This window comes from Balaenoptera borealis, assembly GCF_965194805.1.
Source record: "Balaenoptera borealis genome assembly, chromosome: 12".
Classification (NCBI taxonomy): domain Eukaryota; kingdom Metazoa; phylum Chordata; class Mammalia; order Artiodactyla; family Balaenopteridae; genus Balaenoptera; species Balaenoptera borealis.
Window position 1 is genome coordinate 70,077,873 of NC_138869.1, and position 18,291 is coordinate 70,096,163.

The window sequence follows — 18,291 nt, forward strand, 5'->3', positions numbered from 1 at the left end:
AAGTATCACATTGAACCAGCCAGGACCCAGGGAAACTCTGAGCTACCCCTTTGGTGCACAGAGACTCTGGAGGATGCCTCGGGCCCAATCAATACAGCCATGGGTGTGGTGAGTATCGCTGCTCAGTTCACTCAGGCTGGTACTTCCCTCATCTTCCCACCCTTCCTTCCCTTGATTAGAGAAATCTGCTCTTAAGGTCTTTTTTTTTTTTTTTTTTTTTCTTTAAGAAAATACTTTTGTCTTTCTTATTCTAAGTGCTAGCTCCCATTTTCTCAGTGCTTTTTAGCAATTAGAAGTTTTTAACATTTATACACTTTCCAATTTTCAATATTATCATAAAATAAAAATTAGAAAATAAGGTAGAAAATTGAGTGTTCTGCTTTGAAAAACAAAAAAAAGATTAGTGTTTTATCCCAACGTTGTATTCTCCTTCACTCTGTACATTCCACTTTCCCATTCTTGGAGATAACAAATAGGGTTAGAAACTTTAAAATATGACAGACTATACAGAGCAAGTAGCTGGTGCCACACCTACCTGGTTGCCACAGCATTTGGGAACTGAGCCCATGATTTCAGGGAAGTGATTAAGTAGTTGAAAGCGTCAGTCTGATCCGTGTTCCTAGCTGATGAGGACGTCCTCTTGAGGAAATGCCAAATGCTCTTTAGGCTCACTGACTGTGGTTGCTTCTGGAGAGAAATTTCACCAGGGAGAACACTGCTAGCAAATATTCCCAAGTTCAAGTATGGGATTCACTTGGGAAGAGGTCTCACGGATCGGCAGCTAAATGCTTTGTGTCCTGTGTGTCTCATATTTACATTTTACCGTTCTCAATTCGGAATGGCCTCCCTGAAGACGTCACTCCACTCATGCACTTTCAAAAACAGCTGGAAGTTTCTCTAAGACCTTTGATGACTGGGACACAGCCACACAATATCTGAACTTACTTCCCTCAATTTGAACGTCATACTTCAAATTGAAGTTTGTTTTAATTTTTTGCTGTATTTAACACTAACCTCTAATATTTAATGTTTTAAGGTCTTAATTTGCATTTTCATGTGCGTCCAGGTTGAGCCCCCGCCCCCAACAACGCACTTCTCGCACTTCCTGCCTCCTCTGTCTGGAGCAGCTCTTCTCACGGTTCCTGGCTCCTTGAGGCCCAAGAAAGGACTGGGAGGCGGAGAGGAGAGGGAGGGGCTGCAGGGGAAGCACCAGTGCCAGGCTTTTCCCCTGAGGCAGAATCAGGCCTGGACAGTAGCTCTGTCCCATTCTTTCTCCCCCAAGAGAGGAGGTTTCAGCCTTTGTTTTTTTATGACTCCTGGCAGGAGAAATTGCCGAGTGAGAAGAGAGAGACAGAGACCATACTGAATATGGAAATGAGGCTGGAGGGGGCGGGGCAGGTGGAAAGTCTGGAAACCACTGCTGAGAGATGAAACCCTGTCCCAAGGCGAGTGCAGTCTAGCGCTGCTCTGCCCAGTAGTCACGCTTCCATCAGAACATACAGGCCTTTGCTCGGGTGGAGGCCAGGTCCTGCAGGGGCTGATACAGGCCATGGTGGGGCCAGAGCAGGAGAGCCCAGGTGCACTGTCTCCTAGCCTGCTTTTCCACACACTGACATACTGCATGCACACACCTACCCAGGAGGAGGAGGAGGTGTGGCATTGCTCCCACCTCTGTGGCTGGGAACCCCTGCCCTCCTGTCCCCTCTCCCTCAGGGACAGAACCCAACCAAGCCAAGTGTCAATTAGTTATGTTTCAGATTTCGCTTAGGCGGATGAGCTGTCCTACTTGACTAGCTCCCTAACTAGTCACTCACTAGGAACTCGGAACAGGGCCTGGCACATAGTCAGCTCTCAGTAAACGTTAGTGTGGTAGAAAGTAAACAAAGTAGGAAGTCCCTTTTCCCCATAAACCTCCTCGTGTAAAGGTTTCTTCCTCAGTCAAGAGGGTACAGTAACTTCCAGAATGTTTCTTGCCTTTGAGGATTTGGAGCACCTTATAGTCACCACACAAACTAATCCCACAGAATGTAGATGTGGCAAGTTCAGGAACTCGGGAGGACCCTGCACTGAGCCCAGGACGTGCTGTGGCAACTGTTTGCTTTGATTTTCCATCACATCCTTTGTTTTGGTTTTGTTTCCATTTGCCTCTTTCTCCTCAAAGCTGCATACAGTCCCCGGTTCTCTTGACTGGGGGGTCTGCTTAGTAAGGTCCTGTCCCCAGCTGGATCTGGTTTTCCTGGTTGTCAGCCTTCAGTCCAGTATTAATGTTACCCTAAAAGCTTGTGAAGGCTTCTGAGTAAATGTTGGAGTTAACAGTGGGTGTTCAGAACGTCACTGTGGTGACACCCTCTTGGAGGTTCATTTGTCAGGTCCTCACTGAGGTGTCCTCATCATCAAGTAGAAAGTCTGGGCAGACAGCCCCCCTCTCTGCTTTTCCTCATCAGCACACCCTAGATTTGGGCCCAGAATGACTGCAGGAACTCGGTGTGGTGACTCCTAGATTCAGGGGTGACTTGGGATCTGGTCAGACCTGGAGTGGTGCCAGGGCCCAGGGGACCTTCTGCAGGCCCAGGGCTCCGTCTAATGTCCCAGCGGAAGGGGGTGCATGCAGCCTGAGCAGGGAGTCCAGTCTGCCTTCAGAGCCATCTTCACCTGGAGTTTCTTGAGCTTATGGCTTGTCCTCTATGTGTCCTCTGTAGGGCAAAATTTTTGTCACCATGCGCAGGCTCTGGGGAGGCTCTCACACCAGCAGTCACTACAGCTTGGGTACAAAGGTGAGGCCACCAGTTGGTGGTCTGCATGAGCTTGCCTGAGTTATTAACTTCTCTGTCTGTAAAGTGGGCATAAGTAATACCCACCTCAATAGAATAAAAAGTCCAGAAAAACTCTTGGAAACACAGGAATTTAGGACACATCAGAAGTCATTTCATATCAATGGGAAAAGATAGCTCATTCAAGAAATAAGACAGCCTGCTGCCTGGGAAAAATATTAAGTGGATCCTGACCCTTAAAACTTACATCAAAATTAATTCCGGATAGATTAAAGATTTGATTGTAAAAAATGAAACTGTAAAGTTACAGGAAGAAAGTGTGAAAGAATTGTTTTAAAAATCCTGGAGGGGGAGATCTTTCTAAGGCTGACAACTTAGAGAAGCTCCACGAGAAAAGTGGGTGTGTTCAAGTGCAGGCTGATAGGTTCTGCATGAGCAAAGCCAGCGTAATAGTCCAAAGACAATGACAAACAGGAAAGACACATGCCTAACTCTTCATAAAGAGTTAATTTCCTTACTATATAAAGAATTCCTACAAATCAAATACAGAAGAGACCAACAGCTCCATAGATAAACATGCAAAGGATAAAGTGAGTAATTCCTGGAAAAGGAGCTGCAGCTGCTCTGCATGCCCAGCCCGGAGCCGCGCGGACATGAGCATCAGGCTGAACTCTGCCCCACGAGTTACTGATGCTCTCTGGGCCTCAGCTTCCTGAGCTGTAAAATGGGGTAACAGTGGTCCCTATTACTCAACGGTTTAGCAGGGGCAAAGCATGGAAAACATGGAGGAGGGCAGTAAGTGCTATGTAAGTGCTTGGTAGATAAAATGTGAAAAGATGCTTGAGTTCATCTATGAGCGGGATGATCTTGTGATAAGAAATGTGCAGTGATAAGCCATTTCTGCACAGGGCTGCCCTGATGGGAGTATAACTATCTGTCAGACTTCTAAATACACATATGCTTTGACCAAGCGATTTCTGTTCTTTTTTTTTTATCCTTTTTTGAAAATTTTAAATCAAAATATAATTGACATGCAATACTAGTTTCAGGTGTACTACATAGTGATTTGACATTTGCATACATTATGAAATGATCACAATAAGTCTAGTAACCATCTATCCCCATACAAAGTTATTACAATATTGACCATATTCCTTATGCTATATATTACATCCCCTTGGCTTATTTATTTTGTAACTGGAGGTTTGTACCTCTTAATCCCCTTCACCTATTTCTTCCCCCTGCCACCTCACCCAGTTGCCCTCTGGCAACCACCTGTTTGTTCTCTGTATCTATGAGTCTGTTTTCATTTTTCAGAGTCCACATATAAGTGAGATAATATGGTATTTGTCTTTCTCTATTTCACTCAGCATAATGCCCTCTAGACCCCATCCACACTGTCACAAATGTTAAGATTTCATTCTTTTTTTAATGGCTGAGTACTATTCCTGTGTGTGTGTGTATACACCACACCATTCATTCATCTGTCAGTGCACCAGTTTACAATCCCACCAACAGGGCACAAGAGTTCCCTTTTCTCCACATCCTTGCGAAAACTTACTTGTTGTCTTTTTGATAGTAGCCATTCCAACAGCTGTGAAGTGATACCTCGCTGTGGTTTTGATTTGCATTTCCCTAATAATTAGTGATGCTGAGCGTCTCTTCATGTGTCTGTTGGCCATCTGTATGTCTTTGGAAATTTTTCTGTTCAGATCCTCTACCCATTTTTTAATCAAGTTGTTTAGTTTTTTTATGTTGATTATACGAGTTCTTTGTATATTTTGGATATTAACCCTTTATCTGATACATTGTTTGCAAATATCTTCTCCCATTCAGTAGGCTGCCTTTTCATTTTGTTGATAGTTTCCTTCACTGTCTGAAAGCTTTTTAGTTTGGTATAGTCCTGTTTGTTTATTTTTGCTTTTGTTTCCCTTGCCTGAGAAGACAGATCCAAAAAATATTGCTAACACTGATGTCAGAGTGTACTGCCTTTGTTTTCTTCTAGGAGTTTTATAGTTTCAGGTCTTACATTCAAGTCTTTAATCCATTTTATGGTATGAGAAAGTAGTCCAGTTTGATTATTTTGCAGGTAGCTGTCCAGTGTTCTGAACACCATTTATTGAAGAGGCTGTCCTTTCCCCATTGTATATTCTTGCCTCCTTTGTCATAGATTAATTGACTATATAAGCATGGGTTTATTTCTGGGCTCTCTATTCTGTTCCATTGATCTGTGTGTCTGCCAGTGCCATACTGTTTTGATTACTGTAGCTTTGTAGTATAACCTGAAGACAGGGATTGTGATACCTCCAGCTCTCTTCTTCTCTCTTGAGAATGGTTTGGCAGCAATCTCTCTTCTTGATAACCACCATAGAAAGATGCACATACAGGGAGATTTGTGCAGCACCATTTGTAAAAGCAGAAATTGGAAACAATTGTCCTTCAACAGGGAACTCGTTTAGCAATTTATAATATGTCCATAATCTGGATGATTATGCAGCTTTAAAAGAAGAGACAGGTCTCCATATACTGAGTGACCTCCTGTATATACTAAGTAATTAAGAATGAGGTGTTGAACAATGTGTACAACAATCACATTTGTGTGAAAATGAAGCATGCACATGTGTGTAGGTGCCCAGCTGGGCTCTGGAGGGACATCCAGGAAAGTGGTAACAGTTGCCCTTGGCGGGGGTGGACACTGTGGCTGAGGGACACGGCAGAACCCATGATTTTTCATGTATCATAATCTGAAAAAACCTATCTTGCGACACCATTGTGAGTAATAAAAGACACCATGATAGGGGTTAGGAGTGGCGAGTACAGTCAGACTGCCTCAAATCCTAGCTCCACCATGAGATGTGTGACCTCAGACGCGTTTCTGACCTCTGTGTGTCTCAGTTTCCTTATCTGTAAAATGAGGATTCCAGTAGAACCTAACACAGGGTTGTGAGCCTGAAATGGGATGGTGCACAGAAAAGCTCTCCGTCCCTGTCACTCAGCAAGAACGCGGCAAACACCAGCCATTCTCCTCGTCGTCACTGCCATGCTGGGCTTCTCCGCCCTCAGCTGCTCCGTTGGGGAGAACTGCCCCGTGGGCTGAGCCCCAACCCCCCCCTCCTCTCTCAGGCAGGTCCCCACTTTGAGACTCCTCTCCTCCTCGGGGTGAGGCAGGCTTCTTGGGTGCCTGCCCCTGCCGCCGGCCCAAGGTGGTTGTCACCGCCGCTTTAAATCACAAAATCACATCTGTGAGGAATCTGGGGATTAGTCCTCCTGTTCTTCACCTTGGGGGGCCATGAAACCTGCTCCGGGGAAAATGCACATCAGCTCAGGTGGGCAAGGCCTGTGCCCGGCCCTGCCTGCTCCAGCCCAGGTCAGCGCCCTGGGAGCTGCTCGGGCTGGGTGGGCAGCCTGGGAAGGTTTGTCTTCCTGCTGCATGAGGCTGCTTGCTGCCTGGCCTGGCCTCGCGGGGAGCCCTGGGGCTCACTCTCTCGTGGTGCCTGTGGTGAAGGAGAAGAACGTGGCAAGGGGCCACGACAGGCTGACCTGACGCCCTGAGGGAGCCAGCGGCCTTGTCCAGGAGGCCCTCACGTTCTCCTTTCTGCTCTTAGGGGCCTAATGTGATGGAAGATCAAGACCTGCGGGAAATCGGCATCAGTGATGCACAGCACAGGCGGAAGCTGCTCCAGGCCGCGCGGTCCCTGCCCAAGGTGACCACTGACAGTTCCACGGCCTCAGCCTTTGCCAGTGGCGGGGCGGGGCTCAGGGGGTGTGCAGGTCACCGTGGGGGTCTTCCCTTCATCCCAGGAGCCCCAGCGGGGAAGACAGTATCCTGTTTACTTCTTTGCCACATCCCAAGGCCAGCAGAGCACTAGGGACAGTCAGGACCTAGTCCGGCATCAGGAACGGCACTGCAGGCATCTGCCTGGCGCGGAGCCTGGTGCCCACAGGCTTGGCCTGTCGCCTGAGACCAGGCCCTCCCCAGGAGGCCCGGGGCCCTCGGGGCAGCAGAGGAGGCAGTCTCTGCCTCCTGGGGAGCTGTGGCTGGTAGGCCTGAGCCTCTCTTCAGCTCTGCTGGCACAGAGTCCCCTTGTCTCTTCCACTTGCCCAGAGCTCAGGAAGCACTAATGAGTCCTAGCAGTGAGGCCAGCGCCCGCTTCACAGACACACACCATTTTCTTGTCCTACCAGGTCTGTGACCTTGTCAGAGCACGATAGGGGCCTCCACAAACCCTCCTCCCCATCTAGCCTTACCTGATAGGGCACCTTTCCCAGACCTGGAGTGCCCTGGTAGTCCCCAGATGGGGCCCAAGACCAGAGCTGAGGTAGAGAAGACTGTGTGAGTGGAGCGACTCGGGGATGCTGAGGACACAGGCCCCTTGTTGGTCCTCAGGAGCTGTCCCATACCTACCCCAGCCTCAGCCTCAGCCTCTGGTGTGGTCTGAGTGAACCGGCCTGCGTCCCCGTGGTCCCCGTGGTCCCCAGGGCCCTCGTCCCAAGTGCTGAAATGTTAGCCCCGCCTCCTGCCCTCGCCCCACAGGTGAAGGCTCTGGGCTATGATGGGAACAGCCCCCTGTCAGTGCCCTCCTGGTTGGACTCCCTGGGCCTGCAGGACTACGTCCATTCCTTCCTGTCGAGTGGCTACAGCTCCATTGACACTGTGAAGAACCTCTGGGAGCTGGAGCTTGTCAACGTGAGTACAGCTCTGCTGTGAGTGTCCCTGGGCTGCCAGCATGGCCCGTGGGGGTGAGGGCTGGGGGCTGGGGGTCCAGTTGCCGCCTGACCTTCCTCTCCCTGCCCCTGCCCAGGTCCTAAAGGTGCACCTGCTCGGCCATCGCAAGCGCATCATCGCCTCCCTGGCAGACAGACCCTACGAGGAGCCGCCCCAGAAGCCCCCACGGTTTTCCCAGCTGAGAGTGAGTTGGGGCGGGTGGGAAGGGATGTTTGTATGTGCTGTGTGTTGTTAGGAACTGAAGAGAATTCTTTGGGAATTCTTCAGAGACAGCGTCACCTCTGTAGTCGAGGAGCAACTGATCCCTCCCTTCCCAGTGTTGGGGCCAAATGTTGGCAAAAGTAGGAAAACAAATATCCGAATCCCAGACGGCTGGGGCCATGTCTGAATGTCCAGTTCAGCTGTACCCGGGGTGGCAGGCAGGGGTGGGTCAGAGGAGCCCCCTCTCGGGCAGCCTGACATGAACCCGATTCAAAGCATGGCACACATGGCGGGACCTGGGCCCTCCCCGTCTTCTGAAGGAAAATCCCTGTGATTTTAAAAACCTCAGAGATGCTTTGTTGCTCAAGGCAGGTAATCTCTGACTGAAAAGCAGGTCAGACTGTGAGCCTGCGGTTCAGGATGAGTCTCCCCAAACCCATGAGGTTGCGTGGCTCCCAGTGGGTGGGGTGGGCCCTGGGCTCCAAGCCTCAGCCCGTTTACGGCAGCCTCAAAGTGGGCGTTATTTTATCCTCCTCTTTCGCATGAGAAAGCTGGGGCCCAGGCTGGTTCTGAGGACCAGACTCACAGCTGACATTCAGATATGGAAACTGAAGACTGATTCATACTCTCTGTGAGGGCTCTGGGTGCCAACCGGCAGTGCTATGTTTTCTTAGGAAAGACCTTTGGATTTGGTCACGTGCCCCCAGGACCTGCGATCAGTTGTGACAGGCGATTTTATAAACTAGAGATCGCTTCCCAGCCCTACAACCACCCCTTTTCCCTTGGGGCTCCAGGCCCAGAGGGTGCTCTCGTGACCCGGGTGCTCACCTGCAGGACCCGGTTGTCAGGGCTTCCTGGCTGGAAGAATCTGGTCACTTTGACTGTACCCACGCTGGGCCCAGCAGCCCGTTTCCCCACTGGGTGCTGACCTCCAGCTCGTGCCCGTTCTCACTGATTCTCCTGCCCAAGCTGGGCCCTGACAGCCCGAGGATTGGCTGACACCTACAGCCTAAGGACTGGCCTGATGAGTCTCAAGTCTCACCTGGATTTCTCCCCACTGCAGTGCCAAGACTTGCTCTCCCAGACGTCATCCCCCCTGAGCCAGAATGACTCCTGCACCGGCCGGTCGGCTGACCTGCTGCTGCCTTCTGGGGACACGGGCAGGAGGCGGCACGACAGTCTCCAAGACCCTGCAGCGCCCTCTCGGGTGGAGCGCTTCAGGATCCAGGTGGGTGGGAGGGAGCCACAGACGGGGTCCCCTCATTCCTCTTGGCAGGACAGGGCTCCCAGCCCACCGCTCAGGGCACTGCTTTCAGGGCTCTCGCATTTATTCGACTTGCCCGTCCTCCCTCCTGCCTTGCACAGACCGCAGGCTTTTTGTCTTGTCCCCCGTCTTGGCCTGTTAGATACAGATTGCCAGGTGTCCCTCGTCCCCGCAGGGTGAGCCCTAGCTTTGCTCCCTTTTCTCTCGTGACTCACACTTCTCAGTTCTGGCCTCTGGGGATTCCCCTCACCTTTCCACAGGCACGACCATGAATTTTACAAGGTTTAAAAAGCACGTCGTCCAGCAGTTTTAGTTGCTCTGTATTGAGAGAATTTGCATATTGCTGGGAATGGAAGTCACAAATTTCCTGAATTTTCCCCTCCTCCCCATTCCTTCCACCAGCAGCCTAGTTAATTACCCCATCGCCTGGCATCTGACCCGTGGTGGCCTCCCACCCCTCCCCCACACCCCAGCTCCTGCCACGAGGATCCCTGTAAAGTGTATCCCTGGCCACGGATACTTCCCCGACTCCCCACACCAGGATCAGATCTACACTCATCTCAGACACCACAGAGCCTTCCCTGCTGAGCTGCTCGCGGGCGGGCGGGCAGCTGAGGTCCCTGCTTCTCCGCCAGTTCTCTGGCATAGACAGGCCTCACCTCCGCCCCAGCGCATCAGAATGGCTTGTCTGCCTCCGGCCTGGAGCTCCCGGAGGTGGAACCAGGGAGGGAGCCTGGGAACCCCTTGAGCAGGCGAGCTGACCTGTGACCCCACGTGTTCTGCAGGAAGAGCACCGAGAGGCCAAGCTGACCCTTCGGCCCCCAAGCCTGGCTGCCCCCTATGCCCCTGTGCAGAGTTGGCAACACCAGCCGGAGAAACTCATCTTCGAGTCCTGCGGTTATGAAGCCAATGTGAGTAGCCTCTGCCCTCCCAGCCTGGCCGGTCTCCTGCTTTCCGTGCCGGCCGGACCCAGGGCCCCCGTGGTGTTCTCCACTCGTCAGCCGCTCCCAGCACCTGGGGGAAGGGGTACTCCCTGGCCAGGACGGGGGAAGGGAGTCACTGGGAGAGGGAGCCCCCTGACTGTGGTCCCAGATTGGCTGGTGGCCCCATGTGGTAACGCAGGACTCCTAAGCCGGGCCACTGCTCGCTCCCACAGTATCTGGGTTCCATGTTGATCAAAGATCTGCGAGGGACAGAATCCACGCAAGACGCCTGTGCCAAGATGCGGGTAGGTTACCGTGGGGGCGGCTAGGACGCAAGGCGGCAGATGGCGGCACCACCTGCAGCCACGGGGGCCCTGCCACGCTGCGTGCGGCTGAGGGAGGCCGGGCCTAGCCCCGAGAAGGTGAGTTGACAGGCCTCCCGTTTCTTGTAGAAATCCACGGAGCACATGAAGAAGATCCCCACCATCATCCTGTCCATCACCTACAAAGGTGTCAAGTTCATCGACGCCTCCAACAAGGTGTGCTTCCCACAACTACTGTTGAGGGGGGAGGGGGCGCCCTTCCTCCCCACACACCCCCCGCCTCCCCGCTAGCTGGGTATCTTCCCTAGACGGTCCCTAGCCCAGTACCCCTCTCCATCCCCCCCAGCCCAGGTACTTGTCTCTCACGCACCCACGTATCCTGGTTCCTGGGGCCCCGCCCGAGGGACAGCTTATCTTCCCCAGCATGGGCTCCACTGGCCACTTATCTGCTCACGGGCATTTAACGCTGTGATGCACTTAGCGAGCATAGGACACCCCCAGGCCCTGTGCTTGGGACCCCACCCTGGAGAGCAGAGTGGGCTGGGTGTGAACATTTGCCCCCTCAGTTGCCATGGTCAAGGGTGGAGACCCCAACCCTAAATCAGACAAGGTGAGATGCCACCCCCACCCCGAAGAGATGGGGGAAGTGGCGTTTGGCTGACGCTAGGATGGGATAGGAAGGTGGCAATGGTGAAGGGACTGGGGTGTGCCCTCAGGGAGCCCAGGAATTCCAGACCCTGCTTTCCCCGCAGAACGTCATCGCAGAGCACGAGATCCGGAACATTTCCTGTGCAGCCCAGGACCCGGAGGACCTCTGTACCTTCGCCTACATCACCAAGGACCTGCAGACCAGCCACCACTATTGCCACGTTTTCAGCACGGTGGACGTGGTGGGTGGAGTCCGCAGCTGGGCACGGTGGGGGGTCCTGTGCTGCAACAGCCCCAGTGCAGTGGGTCCTGGCACCTGGCTGGCACTTAGCAAAGGTCTGTTCAAGAATGAACATCACTCCAGCCCCCTTTATCTGGCACTGAGACTAAAGCACACAGGACGACAGTGGCTTGTCCAGGGTTCTAGTGACAGAGGCTTTCCTGCGTCTGGCTGCGTGTCTGTCAGGTCAGCCAAGGCTTCATCTCCCTGGGCTCTTGGTCGACCATCCATCCTAATTCCCGCCCTCCAGCTGGGCCATCTCCCTGAAAAGCCCTCCACCTCCCTCCTGGGGACAGTAAGTTTTCTTCCCCCAGATCCCAGCTTAGGCGGGGTTCTGGCGCTGCTGGGCTGAGGGGAGCTGTCACACACGCTGCCCACAGGGAGTGGATGAGTGACCTTGGTGGCTGCCCTGAGACAGGGCCTTTGTCCAGGTCCCTGCTGCCCCCGTGAGAGTAGCTGGTTCCAGGGTCTTCCCGGCCTTGCCCAGGAGCTCTGTGCTTGCAGCCTCCTGGCTCTGCCACTAGCTAGCCGTGTGACCCCGGCTCCTCGTCTGCGCAAAGGGGATAGAGTGTAACTGACTTCACGGGGTTGTTCTGAAGGTGAAATGAGGAAATCCTCCCAGGACACATCCTTCCCGGTACTCTTACCTGTAGCTCATCTTCCCGCATCAGTCAGTTCTGCTGTAACGTGGCGTCTGTGCTCCTAGAGAGCACCACGCCCTGAAACCACACGGGAAGCACCAAGGCTCATGGGGAGATGAGGCAGGGGGTACAGCCCTCAGGAACCTAATACGAACACCCACACCATTTTATCCATGTTAAATGGTTAAGAAATACATAAATGCTACATAAACATGGCGCTCTGCCTTGAGAAGGACCCGAAGTCGGCTTGTGGAAGCATGTGCCTCCTGCCAGCCTGTGTGCCAGAGGGAGAGAGAAAGAGAAGGAATAGAGGACAGAGGGGTGCACAGATGGAGGGGAGGGCGCGAGCCGGGTGGCCCTGGGAAGAGCTGCCGCTTGATTGTTACTGTCAGGGGTGGGTCCCATAGGAAGTTGAGCTGCCAGGTGGGGGTGGCCCGTTTGCTGTGTATTCCCAGGCAACGGGGGTCAGCAGGGGAGTCTTTGCATTCGCCTCGTGTTTCTCTCCAATGAAATCACACATGAGGAAACACAAAATGTGTGTTTTGTTCAGATTGTTCCCTAATGTATCAGTCACCTCGGGACAAACTTCTGCTTTCAAAGCAAGCGTTCCAGCAGATTCCCTGCACTCTTGTTACCTGTGCGATGCTGCCTGGGCCTGTGCTCAGGCGCATGAGGCCAGGGCAGGTGTTAGAGGCAGTGGTTCCTCCATCCCATCTCTCACGTTGTGCTGTTTTCTCCCAGAACCTGACCTATGAGATCATCCTGACGCTGGGGCAGGCGTTCGAGGTGGCCTATCAGCTGGCCCTACAGGCCCAGAAGTCTAGGCCGATGGGGGCCTCTGCTGCCGAGATGATCGAAACAAAATCTTCCAAACCGGTGCCTAAGCCTCGGGTCGGCATGAGGAAGTCAGCAGTACGTGGGCCCCGGGATTTGAGGGCTCGGGGTGGAGCGGGCGCAAGGAGGGTCTTCTCACGCTTCAGGTGGCCGGCCCCTCAGGACACGGGCCTGTGCGAGCCGGCCTCCGTAACGCCACCCCGTGTCTGTGTCTGCTTTGCTCTGCACCCCAGGTGCCGCTGCCCCCTGATAGTCGCTGTTGTTACTGTCACACCTGCCCCACCCATCGTCCTTCTTACCTCCCGCTGCCGTCTGTTAGTCCTGGAGTCAAGGTCTCTGCACCTCCTGCTGTCTGTGTGTCAGTCTCCCCGAAGTGACCGTGAGCTCTCTGAGACTCTGGTGCCCGCCCCCGGCCCTGCCTGCATGCCCGTCTTTCCTGAGCTGCCGTCCCACCATCCCTGTCTGTGCTGTAGCCTCTGTTTCTCTGCCGTATGTCCTCCTCTCCAGAGCTCGCGGGTGCCCACTGTGGTCTTGCCCGGGGTGAGCTCTCTGGCCCTGCCAGAGGGACCCGAGGTTTGGGGTTTCCAAACCCCTTACCCCCTTCCTGCCACCGAGAACTGCTTTGGGGCTTAGTGCTCGATGCTCAGGTAGGGCAAGGCTCCTTTAACTGAGCAGCTCCAAGAAACCCCCAGGAGAAGTTGCCCCTGGAGAGCTCAGAGGCGGCCCTCCCGTGATGCTCCAGGGAAGGTGCCCCTTCTGCCACCCCACCCCAGGGAGCTTGCTCTTTGGCTGAGGAGAACAGGGCTGCCCCCATGGGGTACTGACGCCAGCATGGCCCGGGAGGCGGGGGACAGCGGGCCCTGTTGACCCCTGGCCCAGGTGCAGCGCTCCCTCTGACTCTTCACCCTCTTCCTCAGCAGCTGGAACCACCTGATATGGACCCAGATGCCCAGTCCCATGCCAGCGTCTCCTGGGTTGTGGACCCCAAACCAGACTCTAAGCGGAGCCTCAGCACCAAGTATGAGACCACTATCTTCTAAGCACCCACCCCGTCTCCACTAGTCTCATGTGCCTTGCCGTCCGTCTTTCTGCTCTTCTCAACTCTCCTTCCAGCTGCTGACGCCAAGGTCCCACCCCCACTGGGACCTCTCCTCCCGGGGCGGCAGCTTTAGACACTGCACACTCTCAGCTCGCACCTAACACCACCGGACACTGTGAATTCCCCCCTTGGGCGAGGACAGCTTGGCGGGGGGGCAAGTTGCCTTTGAGGTGGGCACCAAGAGGGCCTCAGTGGGCGGGCACTGTGGATCCTGAGGTGGGCGCAGTCTCCAAGCAGAGTCCACACGGCACTGGAGGCTGCTCCCTCTGATCGGCCTGGGCTCCCTGTTGGCTCTCCTCTCCCGTCTTCCGAGCCACGGCTGGGTGCCGTTGCCAAGAGCTAACTGCACCTTTCCTGACACAACCAACCACTGTGACCACGTGGGGCCAGAATCCCCTTGCACTCTGCTAACAGCTGGCCTGCGGCCCATCCCTTTATCCTCTGCTCTAAGCTGCTGGCCTCCCCCTGTGAGACCCTCAGCGATGTGGCTTGACCAGGGTCAGACCTCTTTCTGTGAGGGCCCAGGGTCTGTGCCAGGTCCTAGGGCACATGCCTGACTCCAAAGCATGGGGCTCTGAGCATCTGAACACCCACAGGCTGGCTCCACGCAGCAGGTGTCTTGGTCCTGATGGGTCTTGCGCTGCAAGGAATGGGATGGCTCCTCACGTCTTCGCCGGGGAGTCCCCGGCTGGCTATGGAGTCTGGCTCGAGGAAGAGGAAGGCCTTCCTGTAGGAGCCAGCAGGAGGGAGGCCAGTGCCCTGCATACACCGTGCACCTTCTTCCCTCAGAACGGAGCTGCTCAAGGACAGGGACCTGGGCCGAGCAACATCCGTTGTCCTCCAGGAGCTTTCTGATGCTTCTCCACGATGTGGGGACCAGAGATAGTCAGCTGGCACCCGGTCCCTTCCCTGATCGACCGCCCTCAGCCTCTTGACTCCTGAGAAGGAGTCCATCACCTCAAAGCAGTTCAGCAGCTAGGATGGTGGAGTTGAGGCTTTCAAAAGGCCCACGTTCTTGCGTGAGGGCAGGTCAGCTTAGATGGCGGGAGAGGAGAGCCGCAGTTTCCGTGGGAAGAAGCACTGTGCACGTAGCGTGGCCCAGTAGGAGAGCCAGTAAGTTGCAGCGGTTGCTTTATGAGTTGAAACCCAAGTCGACAAGCCGGGGTGGGTCCTCTTGCCTGCCTGTCCTCGTGCCTTCCAAGCAGATGCGCTGAGCCACGGAGGGTGCTCAGGGGAGGCTGTAAGGGACCTTCTGTTCTGCTTCCGTGTTTCCTTTCAGCTTCCTCCACCTTGTGCAGGCCCCTTTGGTTAACCCTTTCCTCCCCCCCCCCCCCCCCGTTGTGTTTGCTTCTGCCAAGCTGAGCCACCGAGGAACCAACTGTGCTGCGGAAACAGCCGTGGGGAGCGCAGGCTCCCGCCGCCGCCGCCGCTGCCACCACCGTCTCAGCTGCAGCTTTGAAGACGCAGGCCCCCACTACTGCCCGTAGGACCTCCTCGCGGCTGCATGGTCTGGGCCTGCCACCGCCAGGTCTCGCCGCGTGAGCCCTGCCCTGGTTGCGGAGCAGCCCTCCAGGCCTCTAGCAGATGAGGCTGGAACTCCAGAGGGCCAAGAAGTGACTTGTCCAGAAAACATTTTTAATAGAAAAAAATTTTTTTATAAAGTGAACTTTCAACACTTGGCTCAACCCTCTAGGTTAAACTGCCAATCTTTAGACAATGGCCATAGGGTCAGAGGACAGCAGGCCTCTGTCCTCAGGCTGGGGTCTTGGCGTGCTTGGGCAGCTCTGAGAGAAGGTAGTGGGTGAATTGAATCTGCTCGACAGACCTGCCAGTCAGCTGCTCTTCCTTCTGAGCCGCACGGCTTCTTGTCCCCGCCTGGAGCTGGGGGCAGCCCGTAGAGGCGCCTGGCAAAAGCAGAGGCTTCTGGGGTTCCAAACGTGAAGGTCCGGGGCCACGCCGAGTTGCACAAGCAGGTCGCGGTGCCCGAGCTCTGGGCTGCTCCTCCGTCTCGGACCCGGCGGTGGCCAGAGCGCTGCCCTGGGCTGCCTGGCCACAGGCTCTCTGGTGACCTCAGACTGTCTGAGTCGAGGCAGAAAGGAGAAGCAGCAGCTTTGTTTTGGGCATTAATGGGTAGGTCGGCTGAGGTGGCTGCCTGCTGATTTGTGATTTGTCTAATCAGGTCTGTGTGATTAGGACTCACTTTGATTCTCTGAATTATCGGTTTGATTGTCATCCTTTCAGCTGCTGGGCTCCCCCCTGGCTCCAAGGGTAGAGAAGGCTGAATCAGGTGACAGTTTGATTCTCCCCGAGTGTGGCCTTCAGGGCAGGCTGGCGTCCGGGTGCTGCTGCTGCCTGAGCCCTCCTGCTGGCTGGCTTTGCTTTTCACCTTTGGTTGCATTGCTCCTCCTGGAGGTAGAGGCAGAGCCAGAGGGACTGTTCCTGTGAGGCTGGGCCAGGTCAGCTGCCTGTCCAGCACCTTCCAGAGCAGAGCCTTTCTTCCCACGGGGCCGCGAGCAGACCTTCCACTTTGCTGGCACAGTGCAATCTGGTCCCAGGATCAGTAGTCCAGGCTTCAGTAGCGCCGCTCTCTCTCCCGGCAGGGGCTGTGAATGAGCAGGGAGCGCCCCGGCGCACCTTCACAGCCCTGTGGTCGGCCAGCAGTGGAAAGCTGGGCCGCGTCTTCCTGCTGACCTGAGGCTGGGCCCTGTGGGTTTCCTTTCCGCTGAGCCGTCCACACCGCAGGCCTGGGGAGTCACATCCCCTCTCACTGATCCTGCCCTTCTCGGTACTAAACAAGGACCTCGATACCGGGAAGTCTGACTTCACGTCCTGCTGCTTCCAGGGCCCGTTGGCTTCCACTGAGCAGTATTCAGCCCCTACTTCCTTCCAGGTATGGACGAGGAACCCCAAGCTGGGTGGGTAAACCGCGGCTCCTGCTGCAGTGCGAGTGCTGTGCCCTCTTCCTCCTGAGGAAGGCCGGTCTCCTCTAAGCAGCCCTCTCTTGGTGGGTGGTGGGTCCATTAAGAAAACTGTAGACACTACGATGAGTTCCTCAAGCTGTCTTTTTGTTTTTAAGTCATAGGTAGGTGTCTCCTCCCCTTGAAGCTGCTATATCTTCTTTATTTATTCAGGGTGTTTCATGTTGGAAAGCCTTGGCTGATCTGCTCTGGCTCTGGATTTTGTTTTGAGCTTGGTTTATTTCTCAATAGCCAAGAAAGGAAGGGACTAGATATTTCTTTTTTACTCCTCCTCCGGGACAGGTACTCTCCCTCCCCTAGAAAGAAAAATTTTAACACCAGGACAGGCTTCACGTGGAGAGAAGTCCTGCTTCTGCACGTGAGCACAAGCCCCGCGGTGTGGCAGCCCCGTTCTGAACTGTGCAGGCCGTTCAGGTGGGACTTGAGATAGGTCAGTACCTGCCCGGCCACAGGCTCTCTGCTCCGCCCTTCTGCTTGCAGCTACTCCGAGCAGGGCTTCCCTTCGACAGGCTCTGCGTTTGCAACGCTCGCATCCCCCCGGGGCCCCCAGCTTCGACTCTGGGGAGTCCCCGGAGAAGTCTCGGGCTGAGCAGACTGGTCTGCCCTCGGCCTGTGTTGTGATGCCCGGGCCTGCAGGACGACTCTCAGACGCAGTTCACAAAGTGGTGTTGCTAATGGTGTGGCAATGGGACTGAATTGTAATAAAACGTTATTTAATCTTTGTCTCTGTATTTTGATACTTGAATGACTTCCCCTTTTATTTTACTGTACATATAATTGTTACTCTGTCCAATTTTGTCTAAATTACAGACATCTTGTGGTACCAAACATAACCGATCTGTGCAACAACATAGACTGACCTCACTACACGAGAGAGAGTGTAAATATTCCTGGGCTTTCGGCTTTGGTTTTGTTATTTTCGTAACTGTACAACTTAGAACAGACTGAATTAATAAATGAGAAGCGACATGAAACCAACCTTACTTTGTGGAGTCTGAGTTGGAAAGTTTCTTGATTGTTTTCCGGCAGAAGTGCAGGCACAGGCCAGCCGCCGGCTCCAGGGCGGTAACAAGGATCCGCTGTTTGGCTGGGACAAGTTTGGGGATTCCGCTCCGTCCAGCCCTCTCTAGTCATCGTTAACCCTGCTCCAGTGCAGGGGCCCTGCAATTCACCTGCCCCTCCTCGGTCTGAACACCAGGCAGGGGCCACATCCTGGCCTGGGCTGGTCACCCACAGATATTTATTGAATGTCGGTGTACAAGGCAGTGTGGGGACTGAGAGCTACGGAAGGAGAGGCTCCCTTCAGGAACTCAGTTTGACTGTGGAGGTTAAGTTTTAAACAGACACAACTAGCTACCAGCCCAAAGCCACACCGTGAGACCCATCAGACAGTCCCGGGCTGTGGGGACTGGGAGGGATGCGGTGCTCGAAGAACCGGAGCGGGTGGTGCCTGGGCTGCTATTCAAAGGAGGGTTGGAAAGGCACAAATAACACTGACATCCCTGTCGTTGGTGGAGCACCCGTGTTCCAAACCCTGCTGGCAGCTTTACAGGCAACCCGCCCCATCAGCCCTCACACCTAGCTGGGTACTGTCTCTATAGAA

General features: G+C 54.5%; 1 protein-coding gene across 15 annotated transcripts in view; it reads left to right on the forward strand.

Annotated features, from left to right (window-relative positions):
• Positions 1-17,666, forward strand: part of ANKS1A (ankyrin repeat and sterile alpha motif domain containing 1A) — a 191,712-nt gene extending 174,046 nt beyond the window's left edge. For 4 of the 15 annotated variants that reach the window (XM_082345045.1, XM_082345046.1, XM_082345044.1 and 1 more), the window contains 11 exons: positions 6,377-6,475; positions 7,306-7,458; positions 7,574-7,681; positions 8,762-8,926; positions 9,748-9,873; positions 10,119-10,190; positions 10,338-10,424; positions 10,961-11,098; positions 12,519-12,689; positions 12,845-12,943; positions 13,532-15,048. In XM_082345045.1, coding sequence (XP_082201171.1) covers positions 6,377-6,475; positions 7,306-7,458; positions 7,574-7,681; positions 8,762-8,926; positions 9,748-9,873; positions 10,119-10,190; positions 10,338-10,424; positions 10,961-11,098; positions 12,519-12,689; positions 12,845-12,943; positions 13,532-13,651 — 1,338 coding nt within the window. In that variant the 3' untranslated portion in view covers positions 13,652-15,048. Of the gene's footprint in view, positions 1-6,376; positions 6,476-7,305; positions 7,459-7,573; positions 7,682-8,761; positions 8,927-9,747; positions 9,874-10,118; positions 10,191-10,337; positions 10,425-10,960; positions 11,099-12,518; positions 12,690-12,844; positions 12,944-13,528; positions 15,049-15,068 lie in introns of those variants that run through there. The other 11 variants (XM_082345038.1, XM_082345041.1, XM_082345042.1 and 8 more) reach the window with 8 other exon arrangements.
• The last annotated feature ends 625 nt before the right edge of the window (positions 17,667-18,291 follow it).